Genomic DNA, 21,040 nt, shown 5'->3' with positions numbered 1-21,040 from the left:
TTCCTCATTCATATTTTATTAGGAAGCCAGATCGGAGAATTCATCAGTTATAAAACTTTAAATACGAAATGAATCACTCTTATCAAAGAGATGATTCAGGTGGGAATACCAGATTTTTCTTAAGAGCAGAAGCAAAGGCAAATATGGCATTTTATTTTACAAATATTTAATAGTCATGAAAAAGGAAAAGAACTTTAAAAAAACAACTTTGTGCCAACGTGAACATCCAGGAACTGCTGTGGAGATGGGGCTGTTAGAGCTTAAATGTTAAGATCATCCAGAAAAGTGACATAAGTCATCTTTTATTAAAATAGAATATCTTTGTCTCTTTCCACCATATACATATAGATATTTTCTCTTTAAATAAATATATGTTACGTATTCTAAACGATGACTTACTTGACAACATTCACGTGGTGCTTTCGGGCCAGGGCATTGACTTGGTAAGGAAGACAAATACCAAAAACGTCGAGTGTATGTGGGTTCTCGTAAGGCGGAATTTCCGGGATTTGGGAATGTGTCTCAGCTCTCCTCACATGAGGACTTCTGAGTCTTCTGAGGAGTCGTCGGCAAATAAGAGTTCATCTGACGCTGGGCTCCCCAAGGGCAGCGTGCTGGACTGGGACCAGGAGACCCCATTCCTTACCAGCCTGTCCTCTAGTAAAACACCGTTCCTTCCCGCTGTCCCCGTCGCCGGGGCAGCAGGAGCCTGCTCTTCCCAGCCCTCGCTGACCCCGTTCAGGATGTACCTTCCCTCGTGAGGTCTGTTGTCATGGACTTCTGCGGTGACCACGCTGACGGTGGCGCCGGGTGTACAAGAAGCAATGACCAAGTCGGGATGGATGTTCACGTCCAGCTGAGCAAGTGCCGAGCCCTCGGCCGGGCCCTCGCAGCTCCCCAGAAACTGTGTGTTGACGTAAATGATGTCGGCTTCGTCCTGAACTTCAGGCAGGCTTTCCAAGAGCTTTTCTAGCTGCAGCCTCAGCATTGAAAAGGTGGGGCGGTCCAAGGGCTCAGCTCTCCAGCAAGAGTGCATGACTTCATACCTAGAAGCAAAGAAGAGTGTTATCTCCTGGCGCAGCACGCACAGCCCAAGTGCAATCCGCCCCGGCTTCTCCCACTCAGGTGGGAGTGGAGGGGCTGGGGGGAGGGGGAGGGGAGCGGGGGTCCTGGGAGCAGACAGGTATCGGCGCCAGCTCCACACTCACCATCGTTCCAGGCCTTGGGAGGCTCGAGGAATGAAATCGAGAGGGGGGCTGGCGTGGGCGGGTGTGTGGAGAATAAGGGCAGTGCTGTGACAGCGGCAGGGGAGCCCTGGGCTGGGACAGCCCCTGATTTGAGGCGGGCGCAGCTGCTGAACCTTGGCCACCTGATGCTGCTCCGTGAAGAAGAGACGCTCTGGGGCCCCTGCTCTTCTCCGTGACTTCGACCTCCTCCAGTAAAAATAATAACCGCTGACCTGTCATCGGCATTTACTATCTGACAGCCATCGTGTAAGGTACTTTTAGAGATACTAGCCTGCTTGGCAGCACGAGCCCACACACAGGTACCGTGATCCCCATTTTACAGAGGAGGATCCTGATGCTTGGCCCCAGGACGAGGGTGAAGCTGTGGCCCACATCAAAGAGTGTCTGACGCCAGAGCCCATGTTCTTAACCACTGAGCAGCCCTGCTTGCCGTGGGTCAGACCCTGACGGGTTTAGGTTCTACCCTGTGGGCAAGGGGGAACCATAGAAAGATTGTGGTTCGGTGCGTTCCCATGACCAGATGATAATTTTAGGAAAGTTGCTTTGGATGTCACCCAAAGGATGTATTAGGATCCTGGGGGTGATGAGAAGAACAAGACGGGAGACAGAGGAGCCTGCACTCCCCTGTAGGAAACAGGGACCCGCTCGTTCACGTACATATACTGGGGATGTCACTGCGCCAAAGTTCCCACAAGTGTCACCACCCACAGGCCCCGCCAAGCCCTGGACCTCTATGGTCTGACAGTACTAGCAGACCCCGTTTTATTGCACTTCGTTTTATCACACTCCAAAGATACTGTGTTTTTTTTTTTTTAACCAGTTGAAGGTTTGTGGCAACTCTGCATCGAGCAAGTCTGTTGGTGCCATTTTTCCAGGAGCATTTGCTCACTTGGTGTCTCTGTGTCACAGTTTGGTAATTCTGACAATATTTCCAACTTTTCCCATTATTGTTATGTTTGTTAGGGTGACCTGTGATCAGTGATCTTTGATGTTACTATGATAATATTTTTGAGGTGCCACAAACTGTGTCCACGTAAGAAAGCAGATTCAGTCAAAGGACGCTGTGCGTGTTCTGACTGCTCCACCGACCGGCCATCCTCTGCCTCTCTCCTTCTGCTTGGGCCTTTCTATTCCCCGAGACACAACAATAGTGAAATTACGCCAATTAATAACCCTAGAATGGCTTCTAAGCGTTCAACTGAAAGGAAGAGTCACAGGTCTCTCACTTTAAGTAAGCTAGAAATGATTAAGCTTTGAGGAAGGCGTATCAAAAGCTGAGACAGCCCGAACGCTAGGCCTCTAGTGCCAAACAGCCCAGTTGTGGATGCAAAGGAAAAGTTCTTGAAGGAAATTAAAGGTGCTACTCCAGTGAACACATGAATGATGAGAAAGCAAAACGGCCTTATTGCTGATGTGGGGAGTCTGAGTGGTCTGGATAGAAGGTCAAACCAGCCACAACATTCTCTTAAGCCAAAGCCCAATCCAAAGCAAGGCCCTACGCAGTGGCTGAGAGTCTGCCTGCCGATGCAGGGGACACGGGTTCGTGCCCCGGTCCGGGAAGATCCCACATGCTGTGGAGCGGCTGGGCCCGTGAGCCGTGGCCGCTGAGCTTGCTCACCCGGAGCCTGTGCTCCGCAATGGGACAGGCCACAACAGTGAGAGGCCTGCGTACCGCAAAACAAAACAAAACAAAACAAAACAAAGCAAGGCCCTAACTCTCTTCAGTTCTTTGAAGGCTGAGAAAGGTGAGGGAGCTGCAGAAGGGAAGTGTGAAGCCAGCAGAGGTTGGTCCATGAGGTTTCAGGAAAGAAGCCGTCTCCATAACAAAAGTACAAGGTGCTGGTGTAGAAGCAAGTTGTCCAGAAGATCTAGTTAAGATCATTCATGAAGGTGGCTACGCTAAACAACAGATTTCCAATGCTGACAAAACGGCCTTATACTGGAAGAAGATGCCACCTAGGACTTTCACAGCCAGAGAGGAGAAATCAATGCCTTGTTTCAACGCTTCAAAGGACAGGCTGACTCTCTTGTTTGGGACTAACGCAGTTGGCAGGTGACTGTAAGTTGAAGCCAATGCTCATTTACCATTCCAAAAGTCCCAGGGCCCTTGAGAATTACGCTAAACCTACTCTTCCTGTGCTCTATAAATGGAACAACAAAGCCTGGATGACAGCACACCTGTTTACAACGTGGTTTAATGAATATTTTCAGCCCACTGTTCAGACCTACTGTTCAGAAAAATGGATTCCTTTCAAAATATTCCTGCTCATTGACAATGTACCTGGTCACCCGAGAGCTCTGACGGAGATGTATAATGAGATGAATGTTGTTTTCATGACTGCTAACACGACATCATACTTCAGCCCAGGGATCAAGGAGTAATTTAGATTTTCACATCTTATTATTTAAGAAATATGTTTTGTAAAGCTAGAGTTGCCATGGATAAGAGATTCCTCTGATGAATCTGAACAAAGTAAATTGAAAACCTTCTTGAAAAGATTCACCATTCTAGATGCCATTAAGAACATCTGTGATTCATGGCAAGAGGTCAAAATATCAACATACACAGGAGTCTGAAAGAAGCTGATTCCAACCCTCACGGATGACTCCGAGGGGTTCAAGCCTTCACTAGAAGTAACTCCAGATATGGGGGGGAAGAGCAAGGGAACCAGAATTAGAAGTGGAGCCTGAAGATGCGACTGAACTGCTGCAAGTTTCACCCGTGTTTTTTTTTTGGCTGCACGGAGCAGCTTGTGGGATCTTAGTTTCCCAACCAGGGATCAACCTGGGCCCTCGGCAGTGAAAGTGTGGCGTTCTAACTACTGGACCGCCAGGGAATTCCCTGGATTGCTGCAATTTTAGGATGAAATTTTAATGGATAAGGAGTTGCTTCTCATGGATGAGCAACGAAAGTGGTTTCCTGAGATGGAATCCACTCCTGGTGCAGATGCTGTGAAGATTGTTGAAGTGACAATCAAGGATTTAGAATATTACATAAACTGAGTTCATAAAGCAGCAGCAGGGTTTGAGAGGACTGACTCCAAGTCTGAACGAAGTTCTCCTGGGGGTAAAACGCTATCAGACAGCATTGCATGCTACAGAGAAATCGTTCATGAAAGGAAGAGTAGATCGATGCAGCAAACTTCACTGTTGTCTTATTTTAAGAAATTGCCACGGCCACCCCAACCTTCAGTAGCCACCACCCTGATCAGTCAGCAGCCACCAACATTGAGGCAAGACCCTCTACGTACAAAAGGATTATGACTTGCTGAAGGCTCCGGTGATGGTTAGCATTTTTTAGCAATAAAGTGTTCCTTTAAAAAAATATTTATTTATTTGGCTGCGCCAGGTCTTAGTTGTGGCATGCGAACTCTTAGCTGTGGCATGTGGGATCTAGTTCCCTGACCAGGGATCGAACCCGGGCCTCCTGCCTTGGGAGCACAGAGCCTCAGCCACTGGACCACCAGGGAAGTCCCCACAGAGTGTTTTTAAAATTAAGGTATGTACACCATTTTCTAGACATAATGCTATTGCACACTTAACAGACTACAGTATAGTAATCATAACTTTTATATGCACTGGGAAACCAAAAAATTCCTGTGACTCACTCTACTGCAGTGCTCTGGAGCTGAACCTGTAATATCTGGGAGGCGTGCTTGTACAGGGGGAAGGAATGGAGGGGAGGGGGACCCTGAAAGACAACTGCTGGCTGTGGGGACCCAGTGGGATAAGAAAGAACAAGGTGGCCTCCGTGTGTCTCCCTGGAGACGAGGAGACCGAGGGCCGGTGCCACGAACCACAGTGGCTGCATCTGGGAGGCTGTGAGTTCGGCCAATGAAAGGTCCCCCGGAGGTGATGGGCGTACCACCCAGAGCGGCCTGTTGGGTGATGGGGACCTGGTCATCCAGAGGTGGGGGTGATGCCGTAAGAAGAGGTGGCCCTCAGCGGGCAGGACCGGGGAACGGGGCTCCAAGCACACCCTGTTATTTCCATTGCTGTATTTCTCAGGGTTGACTGTAAAATGACCGAGGGGCAACCAAACACAGGAGTCAACTCATCTCCACTAAGGTGAGACAGCAAACAGAGGTGCTCAGAAATATCTGCCTCAGTTTTAAAAGAAAAGACCCCAGATATGGAAATGCAGAGAGCTCTATGGGGGATGCTGTCCTTCGCCAGCATCCAGACTCAGAGGGGACCTGGGGAGCGGGCTTGGCTCACCAGAGCCTCTGCGAGCCCGCGGTGTGAGGAACCAGCCTGGGGGTGGGGACCGCGGAGCCGGTGCTTCCTCAGGCTTTTCCCCAGCCTCCCTCCCCCAGCCGCACGGCATTGCTGACACTGCAGCTCTTTCACCTAAAAAACCACCTCTCAAAAACCGACTCAGCATTCCCTCGTCATGGCTCTACACGCAGCATCTAAAACCACAACGTGACACAGCTTAGACCTTGCTAAGACCCCAGATAATCAACTTCCCCTGGAGCACCAAAGAAGCCAAGAAAGAAACAGCCACAAAAGTCTCCATTCAACATTGTTTGACAGAAATGGCTTCCTCATTTGCAGAAGCAAACATTTCATTCATGTGGCCCTTTCAGAAACGACCGTGACGCCTCAGATCTAATTGAATTAGGATTTTATGATGTTTCTTTTAAAGGGCTTATGATTTCTGTGTCTGTTCTAAATGTTATAGATTTACAACCATAATCACCACCACCACTACCACCCCCCCCCAAGCAGTGTGAGGCTCTGATCAGAAAAAAACTTTCCTTCTGTTTGGCCACGGTGGATCTGGGAGGCCCATGTGCAAACTGACCGGGGCCTTCTCACTGGTACGAGGAAGCAGGGCCAGAGTGTGAGTGTGGGTGCACGTGTGTGGAGTCCTGCACAGGCCCACCTGCCCGAGCAGCGCGGCCCGGCGTTCCACGGCGGAGCCCACACAGGCCCACGGTCCTGAAATGTTCTTGCTAAACATGGTGAGAATACCCCTCTCCAAGCCCATGACCCCTGTTACGTTGGGGACAGACTCATCATTAGGAAGGTTCAGATCACCAAGCTAGAGGCGGTGCCACAAGAAATGATTTTTAAAAAGTCGGCAAGCTGTTTGGGAGGGGATCGAGTTGTAAAGATGCTATTAATCACGGGCACCATATGTGACCCTTAGTGTGCGTGCTTCCTGCAGGCTGAGAACTCCACACACTTCTTTGTTAACCCTCCAAATACCTCTGCAGAATACGTGACTATACTTTTTTGGGTGGCTGATCACGTGGCACGGAGCGGTCAAGTCAGCTGCAGTGGCCACAAACGTGGCTAGTTAGGAGGCAGAGCCTGGCCTCTCTGACTCCAAGTCCCAGGCCTCTCCCCGTACTGTCCACCCGGAAGAGAGAGGGGCCTGTTGGGATGGGAAGGGCACTGTGATCCCGCACGCTGGGAGCTGGGGGGGGGGGGTCTCACGCCGGCTGAGTGTACAGTCTCCCTGGGATAGTTTTTTTTTTTTAACAATATTATTATTATTATAAATGTATTTATTCATTTAGTTATTTTTGGCTGCGTTGGGTCTTTGTTGTGGTGCGCGGGCTTCTCATTGCGGTGGCTTCTCTTGCTGTGGAGCACGGGCTCTAGGGGCATAGGCTTCAGTAGCTGTGGCATGCGGCCTCAGTAGTTGTGGCTCAAGGGCTCAGTAGTTGTGGCTCGTGAGCTTTAGAGCGCAGGCTCAGTAGTTGTGGTGCACGGGCTTAGCTGCTCCACAGCATGTGGGATCTTCCCAGACCAGGGGTCGAACCCGTGTCCCCTGCGTTGGCAGGCGGATTCTTAACCACTGCACCACCAGGGAAGTCCATCCCTGGGATAGTTTTAAAACATACATTTCTGGGCCTGCTCTGTACCAAGAGAATCACAATCTCCAGGCACAGGGCTGAGGAATCACATTCTTAGAATATCCCCTAAGCAATTCTGATGACCAGCCTGAAAGCAAAGTCACTGGCTTAGATTTCTAAATTTGCTGATTAAAGACATTCCTGTGATTGGTTTGTTTAAGATGCTGAATGAAAAGAGAAGCATGACTGAAGCAAAAGAGGGCAGAGAATTATCCAAGTACCTCATGCATTGTAAAGTCGGCCTATTTATCTATAGGATATATAGTCATCCCTCGGTATCCATGACAGACTGGTTCCAAAAGCCCCAGCGGATACCAAAATCTGCAGATGCTCAAGTCCCTTACAGTCAGTTGGCCCCCCGTATCTGTGGGTTCTGCATCCACCCATACAGAGGGCCGACTGTATTTCCTAGAGGGGCTTACGGAACTTCAGAACACGTGTGGGCTCACTGGAGATGTACACACACCGCTTCCCACACCAGGAGAGGCTTCTGTCCCGGACATCTGCATGTGTCATCTTCTGCCCACACCCACCTGGCTGAGTGTCCCCACCCACTATGGCTGTGTGTCCCCAGGTCTTTGCAGGGTGCCCCGAGATGAAGAGCAGCTGACTCACAGTTCATCCAAGCAGTCCTCTGGCTGTTTCAGCCTGTGGCCGTGGAGAAGATAGTCATATATTTCGTGGTTCTGGACTCCGGGATAGGGGGTCATTCCTCGTGTGGCTATTTCCCACATGGTCACGCCAAATGCCCACTAAGGACAAAGCCACAACGTCAGGATGCAAGTCTTTTCAGAAAGGCTGAATGGACTTTTTCATTGGGAAAGGTCATTTCCTTAGAGCCCCGGCAGTCATGCACAAAGCTGACAATTATGTTTGAGATACGCTGCTCTCCCCAAACGGCAATAACGTGGGGTCGGAACGTCACAGTTCCCCATTTTTACTAAAGCTGTTTGGGAAATGAGACAAAGGCAGATCTAGCCTTGTGTCACGTCAGTGCTCTGTTTAACGTTCTGTTCCTACTGTTGTCGGCAAGTGTTTTCTTTTCCTGATCTCTGGTTAAGGGTATCCATACACAGCACCTTTTATACAGCATCTTAGTTCCAAACAGCCATGGGACGAATTCATTTAATTTAATGTGAATATGAAATATCTTAGTTGCAGACAATGAGTCACTACACTGTAGCAGAGGAAAGTGGAAATAAATTAAGGGCCTTTGCCATCCTCTGAATGTCAGCCTACTACCAGAATCTAATGTTCCGCCTGAATTAAAGCATCTAGCGATGAATACAGACAAGTGTGAGCATGCCCCAATCCTCAGCTGATCAAAGAGTAAGATGTCCTGCATCACCGGCTTAAGTCATCTCTTTCAGCAGGCCTTCATCTTTGCAATGCGGGGCCCCGAATCAAAACTCTGTACATACGTACCACGTCACTTTTACTGGTGTATACTCGGTCCGCGAGACTCTCTATGGCGATCCATTTCACAGGCATCTTAGCGATGCGGCCCTGGCGGTAGTAGTCGCCACTGTAAATCTTCTTAGAGAGGCCGAAGTCCGCGACGCAGACAGTCATGTCATCTCGCAACCTACAGAGAGAGACAGAGTGAGTTCATGTCCTCAGCGACCTCAGAGGCAAAGCCTTAAATCACAGGTCTGCACCTGATGATGCAGCTGAAAGCATTCACGATGAGTAACCAAAAGATAGAGACCCCCACCGCCTGGGAGGGTCCTGCTTTGGGACCAATGGCAGAGCAAGTGAGGGGGAACCAGATGAGTTATAACTTTCTACCCTTCTGGTCTGTGTGGGAATCTGGACCAACCAGGGCACCTGGGCACAGAGGATGGAGACATCTGGAGGAACAGAGGGGCACGGGAGTAAAAAGATAAGCAGCTCCAAGCCAGGGCCCCCTGGTGGACTCATCTAGAGCCCAGTAGCCTTCCTGCCTGACGTCTGGAAGCCGCATTGGCTCCATAGATTAAGCCACTTGACAGCGTGGGGGAGGTGGGGAAGCACGTGCTGTGCGCGGGGGACGCTGGACTTCCTGCTAAGACGATGCCACGTGGTACCTGAGGAATTGACTGGAAAATTAAAGGAATACAATTACATTGACAGCCCAAGCAGTTAAAATTGATCTCAGACAAGGAGAGGAGGAGGAATGAGTGGTCTGGATGTAGGGCGACTACCTTGTCCCTGTTTGCCTGACGCTAACATTTAAAACTAAAAGTCCCACATCCTGGGAAATCCCTCAATGCTGGACAAACTGGACAGCTGGTCACCCTACCTTGTGGGAAAACCATGAAGGAAATGTTAAGGGGAAGAAAAGGTTTTCATGATTCTCCCTCCATGGTAGACAAATTATTTAAATAAAAAACAAAACCAAGACCCTTCTGGGTTTTCAAAAAATGAGGTGAAAGTGACAGAGGGCCGGGGCGGGGGGCAGGGTTGGTTAGGAGGAGGGAGGGGACAGGCTCCACTGTCACATCTCCAACGAAGAAAAACGAATAACAGCAATACATTTAAGGAACACTCTCTCTTCTTGCAATAGTGAATTTCCAATCAAGAAACAGTTCTTGTTTTTGAAGATTTACAGCAGATAACGGCTGCTGAAGCAGACTGAAGAGATGGGGAAGGTGAAGTTCGAAGGTCTTGCATAAGCCCTTGTCTCTCTGCTGCAAAAGGAAAGCTTTGGTGTAGTCAGGACAAAACCACTTCACAAGGCCGTATCATGAAAACTCAGGGACAAAACCATTACGATTTTCATTACTGTCTTCATGATCAGCTGACTTATATGTAACTCTGGATCCAAATAAGCTGATGGCAGTTGGGGAGGATCCCAGCGTTCACACCTAGTACTCCTAGCTGAGTGAGAGTGTGAAAATAAAAAAGTAGTCACACATAAACACACTACTATATAGAACATAGATAACTAATAAGGACCTACTATATGGCACAGGGAACTCTACTTATTACTCTGTAATGGTCTATATGGGAAAAGAATCTAGAAAGGAGTGGATATATGTATATGTATAACTGGTTCACTTTGCTGTACACCTGAAACTAATACAACATTGTAAATCAACTATACTCCAATAAAAATTTAAAAAAAAAGAAAAGAAGTCACAGGAGAGTTTTGGAGACCAGCTAGACTCTTAGAGGCAGAGGTAGTGAAAACCCCTCAAGCAAACACCCAGTCATGTGTCAGGGCGGTAGAAACCCCATCTCCGGAGCCTGCCACACTGTCCCCTCCCAAGCCTAATCTTCCTCCTTACTTTAACATCAACAAGCCACCCCACAGGCCCACAATTATCTACCACCATGAGGTCCAACCCACTCCAGGATGGGCCAGGGCTCTTACATGCAGTTTCGAGCAGCTAAATCTCGATGAAGAAAGTTCCTGTTGCTCAGATACTCCATTCCCTGGGCAATGTCCACCATGAACTTCAATAGTGTCTGCAGAGGAATATGCTACGGGGTGGAAGACACAAGGAGACAGATTATTATTAATTATTTTTCTGGCCACACCACGTGGCTTGCAGGATCTTAGTTCCCTGACTAGGGAATGAACCCGGGCCCCGGCAGTGAAAGCGCAGAGTCCTAACCACTGGACCACCAGGGGATTCCCGAGAGACTATTATTATTATTTTTTATAAATTTATTTATTTATTTATTTATGGCTGCGTTGGGTCTTGGTTGCTGCACCTGGGCTTTCTCTAGTTGCAGCGAGCAGGGGCTACTCTTTGTTACGGTACGTGGGCTTCTTATTGCAGTGGCTTCTCTTGTTGTGGAGCACAGGCTCTAGGCACGCAGGCTTCAGTAGTTGTGGCACGTAGGCTTCAGTAGTTGTGGCACGCAGGCTTCAGTAGTTGAGGTTTGTGGGCTCTAGAGCGCAGGCTCAGTAGTTGTGGAGCACAGACTTAGCTGCTCTGCGGCATGTGGGATCTTCCCAGACCAGGGCCCGAACATGTGTCCCCTGCGTGGGCAGGCAGATTCCCAACCACTGTGCCACCAGGGAAGTCCAGGGTTATTTTTTTTTTTGGCTGTACACGGGCCTCTCACTGTTGTGGCTTCTCCCGTTGCGGAGCACAGGCTCCGGACGCGCAGGCCCAGCGGCCATGGCTCACGGGCCTAGCCGCTCCGCGGCATGTGGGATCTTCCCGGACCGGGGCACAAACCCGTGTCCCCTGCATCAGCAGGCGGACTCTCAACCACTGCGCCACCAGGGAAGCCCCTCCAGGGTTATTTTTTAAAAGGAAACCAAGTTACTTCCATTTGAGGGGGTGAAATGATGGCTTTTATGACTTAGAAGCGTGGCCATGAAACAAGTAAATTTCCATATCACTAATGTCACAAATAAGGTTTTAAAAATGAATGAAAGACAAACAAAACCCAACAAACCCTAAAACTTCTTGGCAAGTATCACGTTTTCTTCTCCTCGTCTTTAAAGGTATTTAAAAAAATTAATTTATAACTCTAATGCAATTCCAAAGATACCGCCAACAATTTATTTTGTGTGTGTGGCCAGTTAATAACATTCTTTTCACAAGTTATGAGCTCAAATGCGATCCTTGTGTCCTTCTGAGTGGCAGTGGGACAAAGAGGGGAAAAGAAGGGGGGTCTGGCTTCAGTGGGGGAGGATCTAATGTTTTGACAGCAAAAAGCCCATGGAGAAGGAGCTGTTCCCAATTATGCACCCACATCTGGTATCATTTTATTTTGAAATGTTTCAAAAGAAGCTTTTTTTCTTCTGGACAGAAAGTAGGATGGTCTTTACCCCTTATCATGGGACCAAAGTACCACAAATAAGTATTCGGGAATTTTCATTTTTGTTTCTCTAGGGCCTTCCTGTAAGTTTTAACAGCCTAATGTTTTTTTTCTACGTTGTAGAAATCAAACCAGACTGCATGTTAGAAAACCTGCCGTGTTGGGACTGATTACGAGGATGATGACTAATGAAGACTTCTGTGTAGTAATTCAATGTTTTAGTGCAGTCAGAGCCCTAAAGAAAAGGGTTCACAAAGTTCCTAGAAATCATAAATGGGTCCACCCGTGATATATTCTTCCCCAAGGCATTGGATTTATGGTTTATTCTATATAGCACATGAGTCTTCTAAAGCGGTACTCGTGAAAACACTGAATTTTTTTTTTTTTTTTTTCCATTGGGCTGTGCTGGGTCTTAGCTGTGGCATGCAGGCTCTTAGCTGAGGCATGCGGGATCTAGTTCCCTGACCGAGGATCGAACCCAGGCCCCCTGAGTTGGGAGCATGGAGTCTTAGCCACTGGACCACCACGGAAGTCCTGACACTGAATTGTTAATGATTTATATTTCTCAACTAAGACACGTGTCAGTCACAGACTGTGTATATAACAAAAATGCTTTATCCTTTACCCTTACATAATGGAGTTGTTAAAAAAAAATGTAAGTAAATCAGGCATGAAAGCCTTATGCCTCTGTCCTATATATCTGGGGCGTTTGATTTTCTGGATGCTGATTTCCATGAAAGGATTTGGGTGCTAAGAAATATCCAATCTGCTGACATTCATGAAAGTACAATGAATATCAGGTGCTATTCATTTGTGTTAGTTTTTTCCAAGCAGAACTATGTTAATCTTGCAGACTGTGACCAAAGGTCATTTAAAAGATCATTGTGTGGTAAAACTAATAAATGAGGTCAATAAGGTTGCCGGATACTAGACTGACATACAAAACTCAACTGCATTTCTACACACTAACAATGAACGGTCTGAAAATGAAATTAAGAAAACAACATCTGCAAAAGAATCAACAACAAAATACTTAGGAATAAATTTAACAGAGGAAGTGCAAAACTTATACTCTGAGAACGACAAAAGGAAAGAATTAAATTAGTTTCGAAATAAATGGAAAGGTATCCAGTGTTCATGGATTGGAAGAGCAGGCGTGCTATTCACACAGAGGACAGAATGGCACCCAGGGCCTGCTGGAGAATCACAATTATATGACTGAGACCTAGTCTTGGGCCACTCTAGCAGGACCAGAGGTATTTACTGCCAAGGAACTGACTGATAAGGCAGTAGAGATTTGAATAGAAGCTTGATTTTCTAGTTTGTCTATGATGCATTTTGTGACTTTCAGCTTTACATGTGGCTACAAAGTGTCAAAATATGAAAATACATTCCTTTTAAAAACATTCCTTTTAAATTTTTATAAAACCTGGGAGTTTCCATCATTGGAGATATACTTTATATTTTTGCAAATCGAAACTATTCATTAGTCAGTAAAATGCTGTGTACTTGTTTCCTTGTTATTCTGTTCAGAAGAACATAAGATGACAGCGGTACTTTTGGCAGACACAAACTGATTCTATAATTTATACAGAAGGGCAACAAAACTAGAATAGCAAAAACAACTCCGAAAAAGTAGGATAAATTTGGAGGAATCACATTACCCGATTTTAAGACAATAAAGCTACAGTAATCTCAATGGTGTGATGGGGCAAAGGATGGCACATAGCTTAAAGGAACAGAACAGAGAACTCAGAAATAGAGCCACACGTGTACAACTGATTTTTCACAAAGGTGCAAAAGCAATTAGTGGATTAAGGATAGTCTTTTTACAAATGATGCTGGTCATCTATATGCAAAAAAAGCAACAAACTAAATTTCACACCTTATACAAAAATTAATTCAAAATGGGTCACAGACTTAAACGTAACATGTAAACCCACGAATTTTTAGAAGAAAACACAGAAGAAAATCTTTTTTATCTGGAGTTAGGCAAAGAGTTCTTAGCAATGACAGTGAAGGTATGATCCATTAAAAGAAAAAACTGATGAACTATATTTCATCAAAATTAAAATTTTTTTGCTCATGTTAAGAGAATACAAAGCCAAGCTACAAACTGGGAGAAAAGTCTTTGCAAATCACATATCCAACAGAGGAACTGTAGCTAAAGAACTCTTAAAACTCAACAAGAAAACCAACAACCCAATTAAAAAATAAACAAAAGACTTTAACAGACACTCACCAAAGAGGACATAAAGATGGTAAATAAACACAAGATGCTCAACATCATTAATCATTAGGGAAATGCAAATAAATTTCATGATAAGCTATCCCTATGCACCTATCAGAGCAGCTAAAAACAAAACAAAACAAAAAACTACAGATAATACCAAGTGCTAACAGGAATGCAGAGCAACCGAATTTCTCATACATGCCTGGTGGAAATGTAAAATGGTACAGCCATTCTGGAAAGTAGTTTAGCAGTTTACTATAAAGATAAACATACATTTTCCACATGACCTAGCATCCCATTCGTGCGTATTTAGCCTAGAGAAATGAAAAGTTATGTTCACTCAAAAACCTGTATGTGAATTTTTATAGTAACTCAAAACTGCCATAGGTCCTTCAAAAGGCAAATGGAGAAAGGAAACTGTGATACAGCCATACAATAGAAGCCTTCACCGCAATAAAACAAAGCAATGAACTACTGATAACATGCAACTTGGACGGCTCCCAAAGGTGTAATACTGAGTGAAGGAAGCCAGTCTCAAAGAATTACAAACTATATAATTCCATTTATACGGCATTCTCTAAAAGACAAAACTGTAGTGATGGAGAACAGATCAGTGGTTGCCAGGGGTTAGCCATGTGGGCAAGGTGTAACTATAAAGGGGTAGTAGCAGGAGGAGGAGTTTTGGGTGATGGAACTGTTCTGTATCCTGATTGTAACGGTAGTATATGAATCTATACATGCATTACAATTTATATAACTATAAACCAAAAAGGGAAAAAAGTCATTTTTTTCTGTATGATAATTAAAAAAAAATTTTTTTAAAGCAGAGGTCTTCTTAGAAACCCATATGATTTAAATTTATTTATTTATTTATTTATTTATTTATTTATTTATTTATTTATTTATGGCTGTGTTGGGTCTTGGTTTCTGTGCAAGGGCTTTCTCTAGTTGTGGCAAGCGGGGACCATTCTTCATCGCGGTGCATGGGCCTCTCACTATCGCGGCCTCTCTTGTTGCGGAGCGCAGGCTCCAGACGTGCAGGGTCAGTAGTTGTGGCTCACGGGCCCAGTGGCTCCACGGCATGTGGGATGTTCCCGGACCAGGGCTCGAACCCGTGTCCCCTGCATTGGCAGGCAGATTCTCAACCACTGCGCCACCAGGGAAGCCCTTAAAATATTTTTATAAAGGATATAAATGGCCTATTTCTCTTCTACAAAGATTCAAGAAAGACATCCATTCTGAGGCTCACTACACTTGCACAGGGGTCCAAAAAAGGGAGGGGAGTTAAGCTTCACAAGATGGATGATTGTTGGTCATCAAACAAACCTGTGTATTTTTATTTTTTTTACTACAGAAATCACTCTTGTGAAATATGAAATCTGCCCCCCCTGCAAATTATTAGAAAAATCATACAATATACCAGGAAATTAAATGTAGGCAAAATCACTCATCAGCATGAAGTGAAATCCATTCAAGGGGATGCTATGCAGCCATTCACAGACATCTGTCTGGAGGCTGCCCTGTCGGGCAGGGGCACCCACGGGATGGGGCAGAGAAGAACTAAAGGCATGGGGTCTGCAGCCAGTTCTGCCGCCACCACTGCTGATCCGTGCCTCACTTTCCTCACCTGAGATTCTATTAGTAACTACTTACTATGGTGGCTGTGCCATTGATACGTGCGAAACACAGGCTGGCCTCTGCCAAACATTTGAGAAGCGTTAGCCCCTGTTGTTGGCCTACAGACAGATGTGTACATACTGAGCCCCTGCCTGTGAAACACACAGATGTGGAGTAAACGGTTGCGATGTGAATGTCCGAGGATGCCAGTGTTGGGAATTATGGGTAATATTTTCTTCTTCAGGCTTCTTATCATGTTACTGTCTGTTTCTTGGGAGACGGGGAAGAGAAGGAAAGCACTCAGCCATGCTGAGTCCCCTACTTTGGATTAGGCCCTTCACCTCTTTGGAGGAGGAGCCCCAGTGACTTTGTAATAGCTCTGTGATGTGGCTACAATTTCCTGTCTCTGGTTAGTATTTGTGCTGGTGAAAGACTTAAAGAAGCCATGAACAAAACAGGTGTGAGCACAGGACCATGGGGGTAGCTGAAAAAAGGAAAGGGCTCACTTTCCCCTTTAGGTCCCTTACGTCGTCCCTGGAAAGAACAGAACGAGTACAAGAAAAAGGAAAGCAAAAATCTCCTGGCCTGTTCATAACACGCAGGCATAAACTACCAACAGGGGCAGCAAGACACAGGGACGAAGGCTCTAGAAAATGTTCCCCCTAAATTGGGTCTCAAGTTTTATGTTTTTTTCCAACTGCCTCGCCATATTATAAATAAATGGCTGTTCCTACAGGTTCACCTGTCTCTTGGGATGAGGACCTTCCCCATGAAGCTCCCCAGGCACCGTCTTATGACTACTATCTCATCACGACTCTTTCCACCACCTGTGACCGGTGGGCGAGGTGTTTCAGGCTAAGAGCTCGTTTCCATTTGGTGTCTCTGCGCTGTGGGGCTTCAGGGCAGCGTTTGCCCTGTGGGGTCAGGGTTCCTCTCAGGGGCACCGTGGAAGGCAGGCAGGCTGGCCCACCAATTCCCAACACACTTTCTGATTCTGAGGACAGAGCGGCTCGGGATAAAGAGAAACATGGATGGAGCCAACTCCCCCTCAGGGTCTCGGAAAAACAACTCAATGCAACTTATCCCTGAAAACTGAGATGGCTCCGCACTCAGGAATTTCAGAGTGAACAATCTAAAAAGAGGAGACTTTCAAGGAAAGAGAACACCCTGACAGCAAGAGGGGCCCCCCTCTGCTCCACTCCCAGCCTGCTTCTCCCTCACATAAAACAGGAATAATGAAATCTATGGGCAGGCCGGCTATGAGGACCACATTTCAACCCCCAGAGTGCACAGTGAGCACGGAACAGAGGCCGATGTCACCTCCTTCCCTCCTTCATTTTCTAGGTTAGATGCTGGTGGTGTCCAGGCCCTGTCACAGGAGCCCCAAGCACTGTTCAGAGGCCATGCAACTGGGTGATTAATTACCTTTGGTCCTGTCTCCAATCGGGAATAGAGTAAATAGGTGTGCAGATCCCCGTATTTCATGAAGGGTAAAATCACCATGGGCCTGGGGATGCCTTGAGGGCTAATTTCGATACACACACCTGGAATTAAAAACAGAGAGTAAGTTACAAAGAGCCCTTGTTACCAGCCGGAAAAAGCACTGCAGGAGCGCTGGCCAAATTGAAAACATGTGCTCTCAAGTTAGCGGTTAAAAAAACAAAACCAAACCAAACCCTCACAACTCACACGCTGTATTCTAGAATGTGGAACACACACTGGGTCCACTTCTTGGTATTTCTTTTCCTTTCAGACTAGTGCCAATCTTTGCGTGAGAGCTCTCAAACATTAATCGATACCAAGTACAGCCATCTATAATAAACCCATGGCGTTTTTGTTATACTGAGTCTAAGTGAGGGGTAGTGACTGCAGCAGAATTCAAGGGCAAACTAGTTTCATGTGATGGTTCAATACTTAAGCGTATGAAGTCCCCTGCAACCGAATGCTTAAAACTATTGGAAGAATTTTGAGAGCCAACAGGTGAAATTCACATCTCTAAATGTTAACACATACACGGGGCGGGGGGGCGGGGGGCACGGGACACATCATTTGTCATGGATGCTAGAATCAGAGCCTGTCACCTGAGATCAAGCTTACAATGCACGTGGTGGTACAATTACAAAGCGCCATTGTTCTCAGAGTCCGCTGAAGTCAATAGTTACAAATGAGTAACAGTAGTTTCTTTGACATAACATTGTCTCCAAACATTAGTTTTCCCATCTCTCTGCAGTGTCCGTCATAATAAACTTTTGAAAGTTCCCCAAAGAATTTAGCATTTATCAAGTCACAGGACAGCAAAAAAACAAACAAAAAAAAAGTCAGCAGAATATTCAATTATTTTTAAGTCGCTCTTCCCTCCTGGAATAGTATCACACGGCAACCACTTGATACGGGCTCTCCATTTTGTATTTTTTAGCAAACAGTGCCACAAAACCGAATTCTGTCTATTAAATCACTGACTCAAATCACTTGAATCAAGTGCCATGAAATTGTCAGTGCAGATCCCGAGAAATCAGTACTTGAAATATGTCAATAAATTGTTTCTCAAAGATGATCTATATTATTTGTCTATTTTGACAGCTTTACTCCACTAGCTTTTGATTCATGGATAAACTAAATCAATACAAATTATAGCATAACCAGCTTTCATGTGTTGTAACTGGGGTAACCGGGGGCTGTTTTAATCCACAATCACCTAGAACTCTGTGGACACTGAACAGTCCTGAGCCCACTGATGTCCAGGAAAATGCAGGCCTATTTGTACGACCAGCCTCAGAAAATATCACCATAAGAAGGCTTTTGGGTGAAAACTCCCTTATTTTTATTTTATTTTATTTTATTTTTTGCCACACTGTGCGGCTTGCAGGATCTTAGTTCCCTGACCAGGGATCGAACTCGGGCTTCCTGCAGTGGAAGCACCCAGTCCTAACCACTGGACTGCCAGGGAAGTCTCGAAAAACCCGATGTTATAAATTGCTTCGGAGTTATACAAAGTGTAAAATTTATCTGCCCCACAGATTTTTCCTGTGGCCCAGAGTGGATCAGCTGAGTCCCTCCGGCCACCCAGTCCTGTTTCTCTGAGTACCTAGGAGTCGGATGACATTTGGGTGGTTGAAGTCTTTCATGCACGCAGCCTCACTGAGAAACTCCTCAATCTCTCGCTGTGAAAAGTTGTCCACTAAAAGAAAAGACAGAAAATGTTAGGCACGAGTTATTTACTCAGAGAAGGGGAGGGGGCAATAGCAATTTTGTTCTCTAAAAGTAAAATCAGGCAAAGGCAAAATGATAGCAACAGTAAACAGATGAGTGGTTGTCAGAGACTGGTGGGGGGAGGGATGAATAGGTGACGTATGGGGATTTTAGGAAGGTGAAACTTCTGTATGACCCTGGAATGGTGGGCACAGGGCATTGTGCATTTGTCAAAACCCACAGAACATACAACACAAGGAGAACCCTAATGTAACCTATGAGTTTCAGTTAATAATGTATCAATACGGGTTCATCAATTATAAAAAATGTACCACACCCATGCAAGATGTTAACAGGGGAGACTGTGTGAGGGGAGGGGGGATATGGGAACCCTCTACTTTCTGCCCAATTTTTTTTTTTTTTTTTTTTTTCAGCTGAGCCTGAGCAAGGCATACGGGATCTTAGTTCCCTGGCCAGGGGTCAAACCCATGCCCCCATTTTTTTTTTTTTTTTTTTTTTTCAGCTGAGCCTGAGCAAGGCATACGGGATCTTAGTTCCCTGGCCAGGGGTCAAACCCATGCCCCCTGCAGTGGAAGCCCCGAGTCTTAATTACTGACTGCCAGGGAAGTCCCTGCCCAATTTTTCTATAAACCTAAAACTGCTCTAAAAATGAAAGCATATTAGTTTAAAAAAACTAAAGTCAAATCCAACTGATCTGTTGCAATGATTTTTGCCTTCAAAAAAGAAAGAACACATGCTTCTCTCTCTCACCATGTTTCTTGCAAGTCTGGTTGCCCAATCACGCGTTGTGAACTAGATACTTTCATACCAAGTTTTTGGAATTAAGCCAATTTAAGAGAAACATTTACAATTCTATATTATGGTAAGTGAAATAAGCCAGTCACATGAGGACAAATCCTGTATGATTCCGCTTTTATGAGGTATTTAGAGAAGTCAAATTCACAGAGACGGAAAGTAGAATGGTGGCTGCCAGAAGCAGGAGGGGGCACGGGGGATGGAGGGTTGTTGTTTAATGGGTACGGAGTTATGGTTTTGCAAGGCGAAAAAGTTCTGGAGATGGATGGTGGTGATGGTTGCACAACAGTGTGAATGCACTCAATGTCCCTGAACTGTACACTTAAAAATGGTTAGGATGGTATATCTTATGTTATGTGTATTTCACCACAGTTAAAATCAAACACAAGGCCAAGCATGCCTTAGCGAATCTGCTTTAACAGGGGGGAATTGTCCATTGAAATTACATGTAAGAGCGTGCAGTACAGGGTCTGTACCTCCTATGGGCTTAAGATATATTAATCTTCCTATCAAAGCAAATTTAAGCAAAAAAAATTCTATAGACCTGCAAAATGTCTGCCAACTTTGTCCCAAACAACCAGGTGAAGTGGGCAAACCCCTTCCCCAGGGTCTAACCCCTCCAGGCAAATGTAGATGAGCCTGGGACTCAGAGGCCAGAGACTGGGATTTTAATCTTTGATAATTAGCATGGATGCAATTCACATACAAGTTACTCTAATCAAGTTAAAGGATTGCAGAGGCAAGGCCAGAGAGGAAACAGGTTCCAGGCCCAGCTCCTTTTACTAGGGCCCCTAAACTTTCTACTTGGTGAATTGGGATAACTGATGGAAGGAACCTTCCTAGGGACACACTGAGAGGTTAACAGAAAAATGAGAGAGGCAGGAAGGGTGCTTGCTGACTGTGGCTTGATGCCCAGGCTCGTTTCCACACGGGTTCAGCTCCGGTAAGTACTCTAACTTCGCGTTTTCTCAGTGTATAGAGGAGATTACCCACACCTACTTCCTAGTTGTACTGATTTCCTGCTCCTGCTGTACTGATGAAATGTGGGAATAACTGCAGTGCCCTCTGGCACACAGTAAGAATTACATAAGTATTGGCCATTATTATGTATATAAAAAGCTTGAAAAAGCAAAAAGCACCAGCCCCTCTGACTTATTGGTTATTATGGTTACTTTTTTTTTTTTAACATCTTTATTGGGGTATAATTGCTTTACAACGTGTGTTAGTTTCTGCTTTATAACAAAGTGAATCAGTTATATATATACATATGTTCCCATATCTCTTCCCTCTTGCGTCTCCCTCCCTCCCAC

General features: G+C 45.7%; 1 protein-coding gene across 1 annotated transcript in view; it reads right to left on the bottom strand.

The window, feature by feature from the left end:
- The window catches only part of MERTK (MER proto-oncogene, tyrosine kinase), a 110,072-nt gene continuing 89,032 nt past the window's right edge, over window positions 1–21,040 (bottom strand). The window contains exons 14-19 of the mRNA XM_007470218.1: window positions 18,811–18,903; window positions 17,151–17,269; window positions 10,470–10,579; window positions 8,540–8,699; window positions 7,730–7,866; window positions 1–1,046 (exon numbers count right to left, since the gene is read on the bottom strand). Of these exons, the coding sequence (XP_007470280.1) occupies window positions 533–1,046; window positions 7,730–7,866; window positions 8,540–8,699; window positions 10,470–10,579; window positions 17,151–17,269; window positions 18,811–18,903 (1,133 nt within the window). The 3' untranslated portion in view covers window positions 1–532. The remainder of the gene's footprint in view (window positions 1,047–7,729; window positions 7,867–8,539; window positions 8,700–10,469; window positions 10,580–17,150; window positions 17,270–18,810; window positions 18,904–21,040) is intronic.

The sequence above is a fragment of the Lipotes vexillifer genome, unplaced genomic scaffold (assembly GCF_000442215.2).
Source record: "Lipotes vexillifer unplaced genomic scaffold, Lipotes_vexillifer_v1.1 scaffold1139, whole genome shotgun sequence".
Classification (NCBI taxonomy): domain Eukaryota; kingdom Metazoa; phylum Chordata; class Mammalia; order Artiodactyla; family Lipotidae; genus Lipotes; species Lipotes vexillifer.
The sequence above is the reverse complement of the archived record's forward strand: the minus strand, read 5'-3'. Positions and strand labels throughout refer to the sequence as shown.